This window comes from Populus alba, chromosome 5 (genome assembly GCF_005239225.2).
Source record: "Populus alba chromosome 5, ASM523922v2, whole genome shotgun sequence".
Taxonomy (NCBI): Eukaryota; Viridiplantae; Streptophyta; class Magnoliopsida; order Malpighiales; family Salicaceae; genus Populus; species Populus alba.
The window spans coordinates 2629584-2647314 of record NC_133288.1 but is presented as its reverse complement, the minus strand read 5'-3'; the positions used below and the strand labels follow the sequence as shown (position 1 = coordinate 2647314).

Below are 17731 nucleotides of genomic sequence, written 5' to 3'. Positions count from 1 at the left end.
CTCCATTTAATGGAGAGATGAGAGCATTGACAACAATTAACAAAAAACAACAAACTTCTAACTACTACAATAAATATAATAAATAAAAGTGATGGTGGTTGAAATTATTATAAAAAAAATCTAGACAAATCTCCATAAGGGCTGCTAGTGCTTGAGGAATATCATATTGTGTTGATGCTTTCTTTACCGGCCACCAATATATTCATGTTCATTAAGAAAATCAAAGAAAAAATTAATATACTCAGTAAAACAGTGTTGTTAAGCTAAACACCATCTTTATGTTTTCGCTATCACCGTGTTTTGTTCATGTTGATTGTATTTCTTCTAATGTTCTTTCCTTCGTCTCTGGCACCAACTTCCATACGAATAGAATAGTTAAAGCATGCACTGAGGGCCTTGGCTTGGTGGTGGGAGGAGCTTGTCTCCTTCTGCTGCTCCTGAGTTTGAGTCCTCATGTGCACGCCTATCATCCCCGCAGTGTTTTATATGTTCATTGGGTTTGCAGGGTGTTCAGTGAGCCGTGAAATTAATTGTAGTGTGCGCAAGCTGGCCTGGACACCCACGTAAATAAATAAAAAATAAAAAGAATAGTTAAAGCACACATTCCACTGAAGATGAAGAAGGTCCCTGCAAGAAATATTAATGAAAAAATATTGACCAAAGGATTGTATGAAGATAGATATGGAGGGACCATTGCTTTTATGAAGATAAATGTGGAAATGAGTAAAAAAAATCGACTTATTCGAGCACGAACGTGAAGGCTATACCATAACTTATAAAGCGTTAATTATATTTTAGTCAATCTAGTTTAGTAAAACTAACTAATCAGCCATCTTAGTTTCAAAAACTATATATTTAATCCTTATGCTCTTAAATAAATTTATAACTTGATTCTTCTCGTCCATCTCACTTTCTTTTCCAATTTATTTTGAGTTTTTTATTTTAAGAACAAAAAAAAAAGAAGCAGATAGAATAAAAAAAATGATGAGCATAGAAAACCATTTTTTGAATAAAATACTACTAAATTAGGCGTGGTCAATATCGATCGAAGGGCTATTTAATAATTTCTCATGCTATACTATAAGGTCTAATTAATTTATTGTGATAAACTATAAAGACTAAGTTGTAATTAACTCGATTTATATTTATATATAAGAAATCTACATATTTATAACTCTTTTTTTTTAACACAAATCAAAAATAATTTGTGGAGTTTTTTTGTTTACTTTTTTAAGATTACCTTGATTAAACTAAACTTGTTCCATAAATGTAAAATAATCTGTTTTTTTTTTCATAGCCTATATAATTTACTTAATTTAAATTGATCATGAAAACTATCACCTGAACCTTTAATAAAAATAGATACAAAGGATTGAAAATTATTAATTCAAATTGGTATAAAAATCAGGAAGCTTCCATTTAAGCTGGGGTGGATGGACCCTCCACTGATCCAGGAATTCGCGGAAATCAGTATGAAATATTAACTGTTTAAGCGAAATCAAAAGCGGTTGGAGCTCGCTTTGCATGCGAGAGGTACAGGGTTCGATCCCCAGCATCTCCATTTCTGTTTTTTTTTTTTTTTTTTTTTGCTTGAATGGAGTATTCAGCTAAAACAATATTGTGTTCTGGAAGACACTGCTATAATTGGAGGTTTGAAGAAATTCCAACTGCCAAGTGAATTGGGGAAGCTGAGGACTTCAGTTTGTTTCCCTGTGAAAACATGAACTCTTTACAGACAAGTGAGGACATCCAGGATTTACTACTGAAATATATTTTAAAAGTGTTTTAAAAAAAAATTAATTTTTTTTATTAATTTTAAATTAATATATTTTCAGTGTTTTTAAATCATTTTGATACATTAATATTAAAAAATTATTTTTTAAAAATAAAAAAGCATATTGACATTATTTGAAAGAAACCACACCCACACTAATCAACTTAAATAAGTCAGTGTTCATACCTTCTACTTTGGGCATTACCAGAGCTCAAGAAATTCTATCCAGGAAGACACCGACACATTTGACAGAAATTATGTGTATCACTGTGAAAAATTGGAGGTATTTGATTCAGAACATACATGGGAACACACCCTTTCCTCTTTTTTGTTTTCTCTGCTATAATTCATTTCCATCACAAGATCTCATTGGACGAAATTTTAGACAACAATTACATATGATTCAAAAAGAGACCCACCTGTCTATGCTGCAATTATTTTGTCTTCCAAATACCATTTGAAGTGAGACACTTTCTACAATTATTTTTATTTAGATTTTCTAAATCTTGAAAAATTTCACATTCAGTATAAAAAAAGATATAATTTTTTTTAGCTGGATTGAAAGAGCTTTATTATTAAAAAATAATTAGCTTGCTAGCTGTTTTCATTTTTAGATTTAAATTAAGTACTATTTCAGATTTTTTCCCACTCGTTTTATGAAGGAAAGATGCACTCTTTCAACTATATAGAGAATAATCATTTTCCTTTTTTCTTCTTTCAGCAATATATTCCGGAGACCCCTTGATGTTAATTTGCTATTCATCTTGATTGCTTTCTATCTATCTTTCTTTGTTACTTTATGCTTTTGAAAAGCTGTTTATTATTTATGCTTTTCATCTTGATTGCTTTCTTTCTTTCTTTGTTACTTTATGCTCTTGAAAAGCCTCTGCTTTGCTGCTTGTTTATTATTTGTGTTGTTTTTGCTTTATTAATATTAGTATTATTTAGATCTTTGTCTGCTAATCAATCCATGCCTCTCCCTACTTAATATAATCCACCAGTGCTACTTTTTCCCAGTTCTGATCAGTCAAGAAAAATTTCACATTCAGTATAATAAAAAAGATATATATATATATATATATATATATATATATATATATATATTTTATCTGATTACTAGATTGAAAGAGCTTTATTATTAAAAACTAATTAGCTTGCTAGCTTTTTTCATTTTTAGATTTAAATTAAGTACTATTTCAGTTTTTTTTTTCAATTTTTCTTGTTGCTTTCTTATTTTTTTAGATTAATATTTTCAATTTAATTAGTTGGGATAATTTTTTTATATTTAATTAATAATTTTTTTAATTATAAAATACAGATTTTTCAAAAACTATCAAAGATTTCATTTTTCTCCATAATCAAGGACTTGGCAGAGTTCAATTGGTTAGTTCTCCAAAGTGTGCCCCTAGTTTCTGTAGCAATGCAGCAAGCCAAGTTGTTCCTCACTGTTTATGGATGTTGTGCACTTGCTGATTCGGCAGAGTTCAATCGGTTAGTTCTCCAAAGTGGCTGATTCTGTAGCGAGTCAAGTTGTTCTTTTTCTTTTTTTCCCACTCTCTTTATGAAGGAAAGATGCGCTCTTTCAACTATACAGAGAATAATTATTAAGCCATCCACTGTTGCTCTTATCCGTTCCCTTGCTTTCTCACTGCTGATAAACCTCAGCTGTTTATAATCTGCAGTAATATTTGCACCTCTGCTCACTGGTCTGAAGTCACTGCTTTGTTGATTAGCTGAAACCAAGAGGTATGCTTGCTTAAAGACTTTTCCTTTTTTCTAATTTTTATCACTTGATTTCAGAGACCCCTTGATGTTAATTTGATTCCAGAGACCTCTTGATGTTAATTTTTATCACTTGATTCCCTTGCTTTTTCACTGCTGATAAACCTCATCTGTTTTTAATCTGCAGTAATATTTGCACCTCTGCTCACTGGTCTGAAGTCACTGCTTTGTTGATTAGCTGAAACCAAGAGGTATGCTTGCTTAAAGACTTTTCCTTTTTTCTAATTTTTATCACTTGATTTCAGAGACCCCTTGATGTTAATTTGATTCCAGAGACCTCTTGATGCTAATTTTTATCACTTGATTCCCTTGCTTTCTCACTGCTGATAAACCTCATCTGTTTTTAATCTCTAGTAATATTTGCACCTCTGTTCACTGGTCTGAAGTCACTGCTCTGTTGATTAGCTGAAACCAAGAGGTATGGTTGCTTAAGGACTTTTCCTTTTTTCTATTTTTATCACTTGATTCCAGAGACCCCTTGATGTTAATTTGCTATTCATCTTGATTGCTTTCTTTCTTTCTTTCTTTGTTACTTTATACTTTTGAAAAGCCTCTGCTTTGCTGCTTGTTTATTATTTGTGTTGTTTTTGCTTTATTAATGTTAGTTGACTTGCAACAAAGAAATCTTTTTGCTGTTCATTTCTGATTTAGTTCCTGAAGATTTGAAAAGTTTCCTTCTGATTTAATTTGTTCATTGCAGTTCCTTGATTGCTTGATTCCAGACAAGAAGAAGAGTTAAGTTTCATTGGACATGGAAATTGTGATTTCTATTGTAGCCAAAGTTGCTGAGCTGTTAGTTGTTCCCATTAAGAGACAGATTGGTTATGTAATTGATTGCAATACCAATATTCAGAACTTAAAAAATGAAGTTAAGAAGCTGACAGATGCAAAAACAAGGGTGATTCATTCTATAGAGGAGGCTAGAAGTAAAGGGGAAGAGATTGAAGTTGACGTTGAGAACTGGCTGGGAAGTGTTGATGGGGTCATTGAAGGGGGAGGTGGTGTTGTTGGAGATGAATCAAGTAAGAAGTACTTCATGGGTTTGTGTCCTGATCTAAAGATACGTTATCGGTTGGGTAAAGCAGCGAAGAAGGAGTTGACGGTTGTTGCTGATCTCCAGAAAAAAGGGGAATTTGCTAGGGTTTCTTACCGTGCTGCTCCATCGGGTATAGGGCCTGTCAAGGATTATGAGGCCTTTGAATCAAGAGATTCTGTAGTAAATGCTATTGTGGATGCATTGAAGGATGGTGCCGTGAACATGGTTGGGGTATATGGGATGGGTGGTTTGGGGAAGACCACACTTGTGTTGAAGGTTGCTGAACAAGTCAAGGAGGGTAGGCTGTTCGATAAGGTGGTTCTGGCACTTGTGTCACATACTCCAGACATCAGAAGAATTCAAGGTGAAATAGCAGATGGGCTAGGACTCAAATTGGATGCAGAGACTGATAAAGGAAGGGCAAGTCAACTATGCGAGGGATTGAAGAAAGTGACTAGAGTACTTGTAATTCTTGATGATATTTGGAAAGAACTTAAATTGGAGGATGTTGGAATTCCTCACGAAGGATGCAAGATACTCATGTCTTCAAGAAATGAATATGTACTGTCTCGCGAGATGGGTGCAAACAAAAATTTCCCGATTCAATTTTTGCCTGCAAGTGAAGCATGGAATTTTTTCGAAAAGATGGTGGGGGTTACTGTTAAAAATCCTAGTCTACAACTTGTTGCTGCTGAAGTAGCCGAAAGATGCGCAGGTTTGCCGATTTTACTTGCTACAGTTGCGAGGGCACTGAAAAACAAAGATTTATATGCTTGGAAGGACGCCTTGAAACAGCTAACAAGGTTTGGTAAAGATGAAATTGACGAACGAGTTTACTCGTCGTGTCTAGAACTGAGTTACCAAAATTTGAGAGGTATTGAAATCAAGTCATTGTTCTTGCTTTGTGGGCAATTACGATCTAATAATATTTTAATCTCAAACTTGTTAAGGTATGGTATAGGCTTGGATTTGTTTAAGGGACGTTCCACATTGGAAGAAACAAGAAACAGACTGCATACATTGGTGGATGAGCTTAAAGCCTCTTGTTTGTTGCTAGAAGGTGACAATGATGGAAGCGTGAAAATGCATGATGTTGTTCAAAGTTTTGCCATCGATGTTGCATCAAGGGACCACCAAGTGCTTGTTGTGACAGATGAACTCAAAGAATGGCCAACCAATGATGTGCTTCAACAGTGCAGTGGAATCTCTTCGCCTTACCGGAAAATTCCTGATCTTCCTGCAATATTAGAATGTCCAAATCTCAGGTCGTTTATACTGCTAAACAAGGATCCCTCACTGCAAATACCAGATAACTTTGTCAGAGAAATGAAGGAGCTTAAAGTCTTGGGTCTTACAGAAGTTAATCTTTCACCACTGCCTTCGTCACTTCAATTTCTTGAGAACCTTCAAACGCTGTGTTTGGATCATTGTGTTTTGGAAGATATATCTGTAGTTGGAGAGCTACAGAAGTTGAAAGTTCTCAGCTTAAACAGTTCTGATATTGTTTGTTTGCCAAGAGAAATAGGAAAATTGACTCGTCTGCTACTTCTAGATTTGAGCAATTGTGAAAGGCTTGAAGTAATATCACCAAATGTCCTTTCTTCCTTGACCCGGCTAGAAGATTTATATATGGGAAACAGCTTTCTGAAATGGGAGGCTGAAGGACCAAGCAGTGAAAGAAACAATGCTTGCCTGTCAGAATTGAAGCTTCTGGCAAACTTAATTACCTTAGACATGCAAATTACAGATGCAGATCATATACCCAAGGACTTGGTTTTGTGCTTTCAAAAGTTGGAAAGGTTCAGAATATTTATTGGAGATGGGTGGGACTGGTCTGTTAAGGATGCAACCCCAAGAACTTTGAAACTCAAGCTCGATACAGTTATTCAGTTGGAGGAGGGGGTGAACACGCTGCTGAAGATCACTGAAGAACTTCATTTGCAAGAACTGAATGGTGTTAAGAGTATCCTCAATGACTTGGACGGGGAAGATTTCTGTCAGCTGAAGCATCTTCACGTCGAAAATTGTCCTGGAGTTCAATATATCATCAACTCGATGAGGATGGGTCCTCGAACTGCTTTTCTGAACTTGGACTCACTGTTTCTTGAAAATTTGGATAACTTGGAGATGATCTGCCATGGCCAACTTATGGCAGAGTCGCTTGGAAACTTGAGAATTTTGAAGGTAGAAAGTTGTCATAGGTTGAAGAATTTATTTTCAGTCTCCATGGCAAGAAGACTTGTGCGACTTGAAGAAATCACAATAATTGATTGCAAGATCATGGAAGAGGTTGTTGCTGAAGAAAGTGAGAATGATACTGCTGACGGTGAACCGATAGAGTTCACTCAATTACGTAGACTGACACTGCAACGTCTGCCTCAGTTTTCAAGCTTTCACTCTAATAGAAGGCAGAAGCTATTAGCAAGTGATGGGAGGTCAAAAGAAATTGTTGCGGGGAATGAGGTTGGGACTTCCATGTCACTTTTCAATACAAAGGTCTGGTTTGCTTTCTTTTAACAAGCTATTATTTGTCCTTTTAACCTCAAAAAATAAAAACCCATTCTCATGAGTAGACAAATTAAGGGCTTTCATTTATTTTTTTTATCTCGCTGAAAAATAAAAAGAACTTAATAAAACAAAATACGTGCATGCAGATTTTATTCCCCAATTTGGAGGACCTGAAGCTCTCCTCCATCAAAGTGGAAAAGATATGGCACGACCAACCTGCTGTGCAGCCTCCCTGTGTTAAAAACTTAGCAAGCATTGATGTGGATAATTGTAGTAATTTAAACTATTTATTGACATCTTCTATGGTCGAAAGTCTTGCTCAACTCCAAAGTCTTGAAATACGGAATTGCGAGTCCATGGAAGAAATAGTTGTTCCAGAAAGAATCGGAGAAGGCAAAATGTGTAAATTTCAGAGGAAAAAAGGGAATTGCCAACCCTGTTATGTATTCATTGAGTCTGTCACAGCTGCATTATATACAAGATTATTTTCCTATACTGTGCTAAGCTAATTCTAGAATAAGAGTTACAATAGGAATACATATCTTTGACAGCATACGTTTCCTAATACATTACGTAAACATGAGATTGATTCTTTCTTAACACTCCCCCTCAAGTTGGAGAGTGGATGTCAAGAACTCCCAACTTGCGAATCATGGTGGAGAAGCTCTCCTTTCCCAATGGTTTAGTGAAGACATCCGCAAGCTGTTCTGCTGAAGTAACAAATTTAGTCATGATCGAACCATCCTGTATTTTGTCCCGAATGAAGTGACAATCCATTTCTATATGTCTGGTTCTCTCATGAAAAACTGAATTAGATGCTATGTGTAAAGCTGCTTTGTTGTCGCAGTGTAGTAATGCTGGTTTCGGGTGCAATATCTGTAGGTCTTTCAACAATGATCGTAACCAAGATAACTCACAACATGTACTTGCCATAGCTCTGTATTCGGCTTCTGCTGAGGAGAGTGATACTGTCTTCTGTCTTTTCATTCGCCAAGAAACAAGCGAAGAACCCAAGAAAACACAATAACCTGTAGTTGATCTCCGAGTCATTGGGCAACCAGCCCAATCCGAATCACAAAAAGCTCGCAGAGACATACCATTTTGAGAAGAGAAAAACAAACCCTGACCTAGAGCACCTTTCAGGTAACGCAACACACGCAAGGCAGCGTCCATGTGTGGTTTGCGTGGGGCATGCATAAAACGACTTAGCACATGTACAGAATACATGATATCCGGTCGTGTAATAGTCAAGTAAATTAGGCGCCCCACAAGTCTTCTAAACTGAGATGGATTTTTAAGCAAGTCACCTACATCAGAGAGTTTTGTGTTTTGTTCCATAGGAAAATTCACGGGTTTAGCACCCAAAACCCCACCATCCTTCAGAATTTCCAAAGCGTATTTCCGTTGTGAGATAGAAATACCTTTTTTTGATCGAGAGACCTCAATGCCCAGAAAATACTTCAAATCACCCAAATCCTTAATGCGAAAACGACTGTGCAAAAAGTTCTTAAGAGTGGATATAGCTTTGAGGTCATTACCTGTGATGAGAATGTCGTCAACATATATCAATAATGCAGTGAAAGATTTACCATTGCGACATGTGAACAATGAATAATCTGCTTTAGACTGAACATATCCGGCAGCTTGAATAGCTGCAGAGAATTTGGCAAACCATTGGCGAGACGCTTGCTTTAATCCATACAATGACTTGTTGAGGCGACATACCAAGTTCTCCCCCTGTCGCTGAAGACCAGGAGGTGGACACATATAAATTTCTTCATGAAGATCACCATGAAGGAAAGCATTGTGTACATCTAGTTGGTGGAGGGACCAATTATGTGCTGCTGCTAAAGCCAATAAACAGCGGACGGTAATCATTTTTGGCAGTAGGAGAGAATGTGTCATGGAAATCAATACCTTCCAGCTGTGTGTAACCCTTGGCCACTAACCGAGCTTTATGACACTCAATGGTGCCATCTGAATGGCGTTTGACTTTGTATATCCAGCGACATCCAATGGCAGTCTTGCCAAGAGGGAGAGATGTGAGGGACCAAGTCTGGTTAGCTTCTAATGTTGTGAGCTCAGTTTGCATGGCATTGTGCCATTGTGGAAGGGAGGCAGCTTCAGTGTATGAGCGGGGCTCAATGTCCTGACTAATGGTGGCAACAAAGGACCTGTGCTGTGGTGAGTAGCGGTGATAAGAAATGAAATTACAAAGAGGATACCTTGTACCTGTGGTGGGACTGGACGATGAAGGCAGCGTTGGTTTGGGAGACGTTACTTGGTTGCAAACATAATCACGTAAAGCACGAGGAGGGCTGTGATGCCGCTGGGAACGACGTAGAGGCTGCATAGGAAGGATAGGTGGTGATAGGGGCACATTGTAGGGAGAGGACGGAGGGACTGGGGTGGAAGACGCTGAGGAGGGGACTGGGAAGTCTGCTGAAGGAAGATCGGAGATGGAAAGGGGAATGACTGGTGTGGCAGTTGTGGATTCAGTTGATGGTATGGGAGGTGCAAGAATGGTAGGGGGTGATTGATAGGGAAAAATATGTTCATGAAAGACAATGTCGCGGCTGGTGAGAAATTTATGGGTGGTAAGGTTGTAGAGTTTATAAGCTTTTTGGCCGACTGGGTACCCGAGAAAAACACATCGTGCAGCTCGAGGAGCAAATTTATGTGTAGCGTGCACTTCAGTAGCATATGCAAGGCAACCAAAAACTTTGAGATGGGAGTAATTTGGAACCTTGTTGTAAAGTTTTTCAAAAGGGGTTTTATGGGAAAGAAGTGGTGTGGGCAAACGATTGATTAAATGGACAGCAGTAAGGACGCATTCTGCCCAAAAATGCAAGGGGAGGTGAGCTTGAAAACGAAGAGCACGTGCAGACTCAAGGATATGACGATGTTTACGCTCGACGACCCCATTTTGTTGGGGCGTATAAACGCAAGAGTGTTGATAAGTTGTGCCATGTCGGCGGAAAAAATTCTGCATAGAAAAAAATTCCCCCCATTATCGACGCGAATATTTGCGATGGATGCATTAAATTGAGTTTTGACAAAGGAAAAGAAATTGATGAGTAAATTTTGTGTTTCATGTTTGTGATGCATAAAAAAAACCCATGTAAATCGAGAGTAATCATCCACAATTGTCAAAAAATATTTAGCACCAGAAAGAGAAGGAATTTTATAAGGCCCCCAAATATCACAATGAATTAATTCAAATGGTCGAATTGAGGAAATTGAACTAGCATAAAAGGGAAGACGACATTGTTTTGAAAGTGCACAAATATCACAAGCATCTTGGGATTTAAAAGGAAAATTGAGTAAAGTTTTTGCCATAAAATGTAATCTAGAGGAAGATAAATGCCCTAATCGGCGATGCCACAAATCGGTGGAGGAGATGACATGAGAATGAGATGATTGGGTAGCAATGGCAGCAGATGCAGAGGGTTGGTATTTTGGTGTTGGTGGTGTTGATGCTAATGCAACCAAGTAATAAAGTCCGCCTCGTTGTTTACCCAAACCAATCGTCGTCTTCGTCGCCAAGTCCTGTAAAACACACCAATAGGGAAAAAAAGGTTACTGAACAATTAAGTCCTTTTGTAATTCGACTTATGGACATCAAATCCACCTTAAAAGATGGCACACCAAGCACATTTTTTAGAGAAATAACAGAATTCAAATGTAAAGTCCTGGTAGATGTAATTGGAGCCCGTTCTCCACTTGGCATAATAACTGGTGGCAAAGTAATGTTCTGCCGACTATTGACAAGCAGATTCGGAGAAGAAGTAATATGGTCAGTGGCACCACTGTCGAGAATCAATCGACTTGGCATAATAACTGGTGTTTGTAACAAACCTGGAGTGGTTTCTGCAGCATTTGCTTGAGGAACAGTGGTTTGAGCATTTCCTGTATTGTTCATGATAGACAATATCTGCTGGAATTGTAAATCAGAGAGTCCATTCATCACCGAATGCTTCTCTTCCATCGTGGGACCTTCCTTGATGTAATTAGCTGAAGGTTGTGCAGGTTTGTTGTAATGTTGACGACTTCCAGACTTGTTGAATCTGTTGGCTTTATGCTTTGGGTGACCTGGTGGATATCCATGCTATTTCCAACATGTATCTCGCACATGATGGTCACTGTCACAGTATGTGCAGTGCAGTGGCTTACGATTATAGGAATTGGAGCGGGAGGTAACCCCTTGACCTGATCGAAAAGCCAGGGTGCATTTCGTTGAACTGCCATGGCTGCGGTTTTTGTTGTATCATGTGTATCACCTAAGCTGCGTTGCTTTTCTTCTTGAACAATGGAAGCATAAGCCTGACGAACATCAGGTAAAGGATTCAGCAGTAGAATCTACCCCCGAATTGCCTTGTAAGATTCATTTAATCCCATGAGAAATTGCATCAATTGTCGTCGCTTATGATCTGCTCCACAAGAACAAACAGTTCCGTTGTAAGATCCCAATTCATCCCACAATCCCTTCAGTTTTGTATAATACGCTGCAACTGTCATCTGAGCTTGAGAAACACAAGCTATGTCTCTCTCAATCTGAAAAATACGAGGAGCGTTACTTTGAGAAAAACGATCTCGAAGATCCTCCCAAACTTCTTGTGCTGTAGTTGAATATATAACACTGTCGGAAAGTTCTGGTGTAATTGAGTTGAGAATCCATGATAAAATCATGTCGTTGCATCTTTTCCATAAAGCATGATCATCTGGCTGGTTGATGGCTGATGGTATTTGTACTGTCCCATCTATAAATCCCAATTTATTTTTAGCGTTTAAAGAAATTGTCATAGATCTGCACCAAGTAGAGTAGTTATCACCATTGAGAGGTTTGGAAACAAGCACCAATCCCGGATGATCGGAATGGTAGAGAAAAAAAGGATCAAAGGCATTATTCCTGCCTTCCTTAGAAAATTGCTCGCGTTCCATGGTAGTGAACAATCGGCAAAAAAAAATTGAAGCAAGAGTTTGGTTGGTGGCTGATGGTTTTATGAGAAAGAAGAGGCTTCTAGGTTTGCTGGCAGCAACAGAGACAAAGAGCGGCAAGAGAAGGAGAGCTAGGGTGAACCACGCTCTGATACCATGTAAATTTCAGAGGAAAAAAGGGAATTGCCAACCCTGTTATGTATTCATTGAGTCTGTCACAGCTGCATTATATACAAGATTATTTTCCTATACTGTGCTAAGCTAATTCTAGAATAAGAGTTACAATAGGAATACATATCTTTGACAGCATACGTTTCCTAATACATTACGTAAACATGAGATTGATTCTTTCTTAACAAAATGATGCTATTCCCTAAACTACTCCGCCTACAGCTCTATGGTCTGCCGAAACTCACAAGATTCTGCACCACTAACTTGCTTGAATGCCACTCCCTGAAAGAGCTGTGGTTAACGAATTGCCCTGAACTGAAGGAATTTATTTCCATTCCATCAAGTGCGGATGGCCCTGCCATGAGCAAACCTGACAACACAAAATCAGCTCTCTTCGATGACAAGGTGATTTTATTTCAAAAGCAGGCTTAATTTGTGATATTTTGTTTCTATGTTTTACCCCAAAGGTGATATTTTGTTATGGGCGTTGGCAATCTATTAACAGAATGGAATTGTTACTGCAGGTTGCATTCCCTGACTTGGAGGTATTTCTAATTGGCGAAATGGATAATTTGAAGGTGATATGGCACAATGAACTCCGTGCTGATTCCTTTTGCAAACTCAAGACACTGCAGGTTTGGCGTGGAAAGAATTTACTGAATATTTTCCCTTCCAGTATGCTGAGAAGATTCCATAATCTAGAGTATCTGCGTATAACTCGTTGTGATTCAGTAGAAGAGATTTTTGATCTCCAAGCGCTCATAAATGTGGAACAAAGACTTGCTGTTACAGCCACTCAATTGAGAGATGTGCAGCTATGGAATCTTCCACAGCTGAAGCATGTTTGGAATAGGGATCCGCAAGGAATTCTTTCCTTCCATAACTTAAAGATGTGGATGTCCTTGTCTAAGAAGTCTCTTCCCTGCCTCTATAGCCCTAAACCTTCCACAACTTAAAGAGCTTCAGATAGATACTTGTGGAGTGGAGGAAATTGTTGAAAAGGATGAAGGACTAGAAGAAGGTCCTGAGTTTTTGTTTCCTAAAGTTACCGATCTGCTTCTTGAGAAATTACCAGAACTAAAGAGATTCTATCCAGGAATACATACATCAGAATGGCCGAGGTTGAAAAAGCTTTGGGTGCGTAAATGTGAGAAAATTGAAATATTTCCTTCAGAAAAAAAGTGCTCTCACGAACCATGCAGGGAGGACCACATGGACATCGAAGGTCAGCAACCACTTCTCTCATTTAGGAAGGTATGATCCTCACCCCTATTCCAGGCACGTACACGCTCCACATCTTTCTAATTTTCACATAAACTTTCATTAGACCGTTATACCGTTATTATCACAATGCAAAAACGGTGTTGTAAAGATACTCCACCTACACTAGATCTCAAAAAATATATATTAAAAGAACAAGTTATTGAAAAACACACAACATTTCATAATTTTTCAAAATGTTATATTATTCAAAACTAATAAAACCAAATAATAGTTTAAAAATTCTCATCAATAATTAAAACAAAAAATAATAATCTATAATACTCATTATATTATTAAAATCCAAATTTAATTAAAACAAGGTAATAATGGAGCATCTAAAACATCGAGTAAAAACTAAAAAAAATCTCACGAATTAAATAAGAAATAGTGACCAAAACTGAAAAGGTAAGAACACTTAACAAAGTTTACTGGTAACAGAAAATAACAACCTGATGTAATTCAACTAACTCAATGAAGAAATAATATTTAATATACATCTTATATATTAATATTTTGCAAGACGATTTATCTTGACACAAACACACAATAAGCATGTTATCATAAAGTACATATCATTGACTAGATGACACTTCAAGATGACCGGATGACATTCGAATGTAATTGCTGTGAGAGGATCAGTTGGCACACGTTAATGTCTCTTTCACTAGTTAGGTGTGCAGAATATTGTGCATTTGTGTTAACTACTCTCGTGGTTATTAAACCCAGGACCCAGTCGATCTTGTGGCTAGACCGGTCTGGGTAAGGCAAAAGATCGAGATAAGCAAAAACTCTTCAAAATCCGGTCGATCTATTGGGTTGACTAATGACTCGGGTGACCCGGCAAAACCCGCTTGAGACTCGTTTTTTTTTTCAAATGTGTTTTTTTTTCTAGCCAGAGACCCCTCTTGTTTTGTATTTTTTTTAGTTAATTATTAACCCTTTTAAAGTTTATTATATAAATATTAGAATAATGTTTTATTTTTTCAATGTGGGATTTGAAACCCTTTAATACACACGCACACACTATGTTTATAAGAAAAACATTATGTTTTTTAAATGTGGGATAAAAAAATATTTTTGGTTTAAATACTTCAACTTAAAAGGATAACATATTAATATAATAGCTTTTCAATGTGAGATAAAAAAATCTTTTGAAAGAATTTCAAACTTCATTATTTATAATATATATATATATATAGCTTATATTCACATGAATTATTTTTTAATTTTTTTATATGAAATATTAGAACTTAAAATATATATTTTTTAATTTTTCCGAGTTGATTTAGGTTGACCCGAGATCACCCGTGTAACCCGGGACCCAACTTCTTGGTTGGGTTTGATAGCCATGACTACTCTCTGTTAGCATGAAGTTACTGACAAGTCTTATTATTAAGACATAATAAATATTCATATAATTATCAAAGCAATATATATTATATCAAATAGAATTTAATCTAACAGAATGTGAGTACAAATTCAAAAATAGACGAGTACTCGAAAAATAAAGCAGTATATATAAATATTCAAGTAATTAACTAGTCATAATCATTATATAATAAACATACATATTTATTTATATTACATGTATATTAAAAATTATCTCGCTGGCCTATAAAATATAGAACTAAAATGAATACTAGATGAAAGACTCAAAAATCGTATTGAGGATTATTAGAAGTATCTATAACAAATATACGAAATATACTAAAAAAAAACCAAATAAAAGATTCCAATGCATAATAGAATCCAGGTTTAGTCTCCTAATTTTAAGGACTAAAACAGTAATTTTTCCCAAATAGGGACCAAAATGTAATTTTACCAAATTTGGATGACCAAACTATAATTATCAGAAATACATAACCATATTAAAATTTCACCCATAATCCATATTAAATTCTGTCCAGAGTCTCAATTTACATTTTAGGAACCAAACTATAATTTTTTTCAAAGTGTAGGGACTAAATTGTAAATCTCCAAAATAGAGGGACTAAACTAAAAATTATACAATTCAATTATCGAACAGAGGTTCATCATCCTTAATCTCATAAGAATACTGTCCAAAATTGCAAAATACATTTCAGAGGTCAAATTATTATTTTTTAAAGTTGAGGGACTAAACTCTAATTTTCATTAATCAAGAACCAAAATAAAATTTTATCATCTTCAACCTCGAGACCAATTTAACCAGATTTTCTAGTAAAGTTTAAATAAATTTCTTAACCCATAACAAATCAATTAAATAAATCAATTAACAAATTCAACACACTGAAAATCAATCATTTAAGTTTAAATCCGTAATAACTATGAATTAATCTTACTGTTATGATCACTGTTATGATTAATTATGTTTCCATTCAAGCAAGGTGAATTTGGTTGACATCCCAATATTTGGTGAATTAATGAAGCCTGATGACTTCTTTTGAGGGATACATGTTGTATGATGTGTTCAATCTAAAATCCACTGCCCCTATGCTGAAAGAAAATTCTTATTGAAAGATTGACAAAGCTTTTGCATTCATAACATTACAAAACTGAAGCCAGAGCTCACGTGGCACAATTCATTTAGTCAAGTGTTCAGTTGATCTTTCTATGCACAGCTATAAACTTGTTAATAAAACGTCAAGTCAAGCATGCTTTCTTTTGATTGGTTCTCAGATCTTCCCCAACTTGGAGGATTTCTGTTTGGAAAGCAAGGATGCATCGGCATTATTGAAATGTCCTCAATACTTCTTTCACAAACTCAAAGTTCTCGAGCTAATATTTTGCTTTGGTGATGCACATGCAACTTTTCTATTTGATCTCCTTCCAAGGTTCCCTAATATGGAAAGACTTAATGTGGAAGGTGGTACGTTCAAAGAGTTCCTCCCGTCTAGACTTGTTGGTATGGAGGAGCATGCAACAGTTCTTTCACCGATACGACACATAGAGTTGAGATATCTTCATTGCCTAGAGCATTTATGGAAGAGCAATTCCCAACTGGACCAAGCTCTGCAGACTCTTGAAACTCTAAGGGTAGAGGATTGCGGCAGTTTGATTTATTTAGCTCCGTCGCGTGCTTCTTTCCAAAATCTAACAACTTTGGATGTGTGGAATTGCGAAAGATTAGTAAAATTGGTGACATCCACAACAGCAAAAAGTCTGGCGCAACTCACAAGAATGAGTATAAACTACTGCAGTATGGTTACCGAAATAGTAGCAAACGAGGGAGAGGGAATAAAAGATGAGATTGTCTTCAGCAAATTAGAAACATTAGTGCTTCATCGTTTACCAAGCCTAACTAGCTTTTGCTCAGAAAAACACAGCTTTGATTTCCCATCTCTGGTAGAAGTAACTGTCGAACACTGTCCTGAGATGAAGTTTTTCTCCAACGGAGCACTGAGCACTCCCAAGCTGCGGAGAGTTGATTTCAATAAAGGATTCCGGGGTCGAAATATTAACACCACAATACAACAGTTGTCTACACAAACGGTAAGTACCGACCAATCATTCCAATTTCTGCAAACCATGAAATAAGTTCTAACTAGGTATCTAATTTTGCTTGTATTTAACTATTTCAGAAAGCTCAAATTGCTGAAAGTTCATCATCGTAAAAGCTTGAGATACATGCTTGCTCCACCGATGGGTTCGATCCCTGTGCAGCTACTAGAGTTGGAAGTAAAAGGAGAGAAAGGAAGAAAGGAGGGAGAAGAAGAAGAGAGGAGCAGGAGAAATCAATTAATGATCTTCATAATTCATCGTCAAAACTGTCTAATGTAAAATACAATACTATAAATAGCAAAACTCTACCCAAACATTGATTTACAATTACTATAAATAAATGGTGTTTTCATGTAAAAATATTATAATTGTAAATTTTGTTAATTTTTTTGTGGTAAAATTGTAATTTTTGGGTTTTTTTTTTAGAAAACAAGTTTTTTCAATATTTTTTTTATACTTGTTATTTTTATCATTTTATATTTGATTTACTTATCACCATTTTTTTATCTTTATTGTTTTAATATTTCTTTATTTTTTTCCTTACACTTTTTTTTAATATTATTTTTTACACTTTAAATATTTTTTTATAATTTTTCTTTACAATTTTTTTAAAACTATTATATGTAGAACACTTTTTTTATATTTTTTTATATTTTATTAACACATATGATATTTACTACAATTTATTATATATAAGTATCTATTTCTTGATTCAAGGTTATATTTCTTACCTGATGTCGAAAAACACGTCAATAAAACTTATATATTAATTATTTTGC

At 36.0% G+C, this 17731-nt stretch overlaps 1 protein-coding gene across 1 annotated transcript; it reads left to right on the top strand.

Moving 5' to 3' along the window:
* The first annotated feature begins 3060 nt into the window (after window positions 1-3060).
* LOC118057874 (uncharacterized) lies at window positions 3061-17369 on the top strand. Its single transcript, XM_035070599.2, is given in 12 exon segments — window positions 3061-3265; window positions 3457-3520; window positions 3684-3747; window positions 3911-3974; window positions 4257-7088; window positions 7247-7502; window positions 12379-12614; window positions 12734-13101; window positions 13103-13463; window positions 16131-16943; window positions 17140-17182; window positions 17185-17369. Coding segments are annotated over 8 exon segments (4905 nt in total). The 5' UTR covers window positions 3061-3265; window positions 3457-3520; window positions 3684-3747; window positions 3911-3974; window positions 4257-4307; the 3' UTR covers window positions 17232-17369.
* Window positions 17370-17731: the final 362 nt, after the last annotated feature.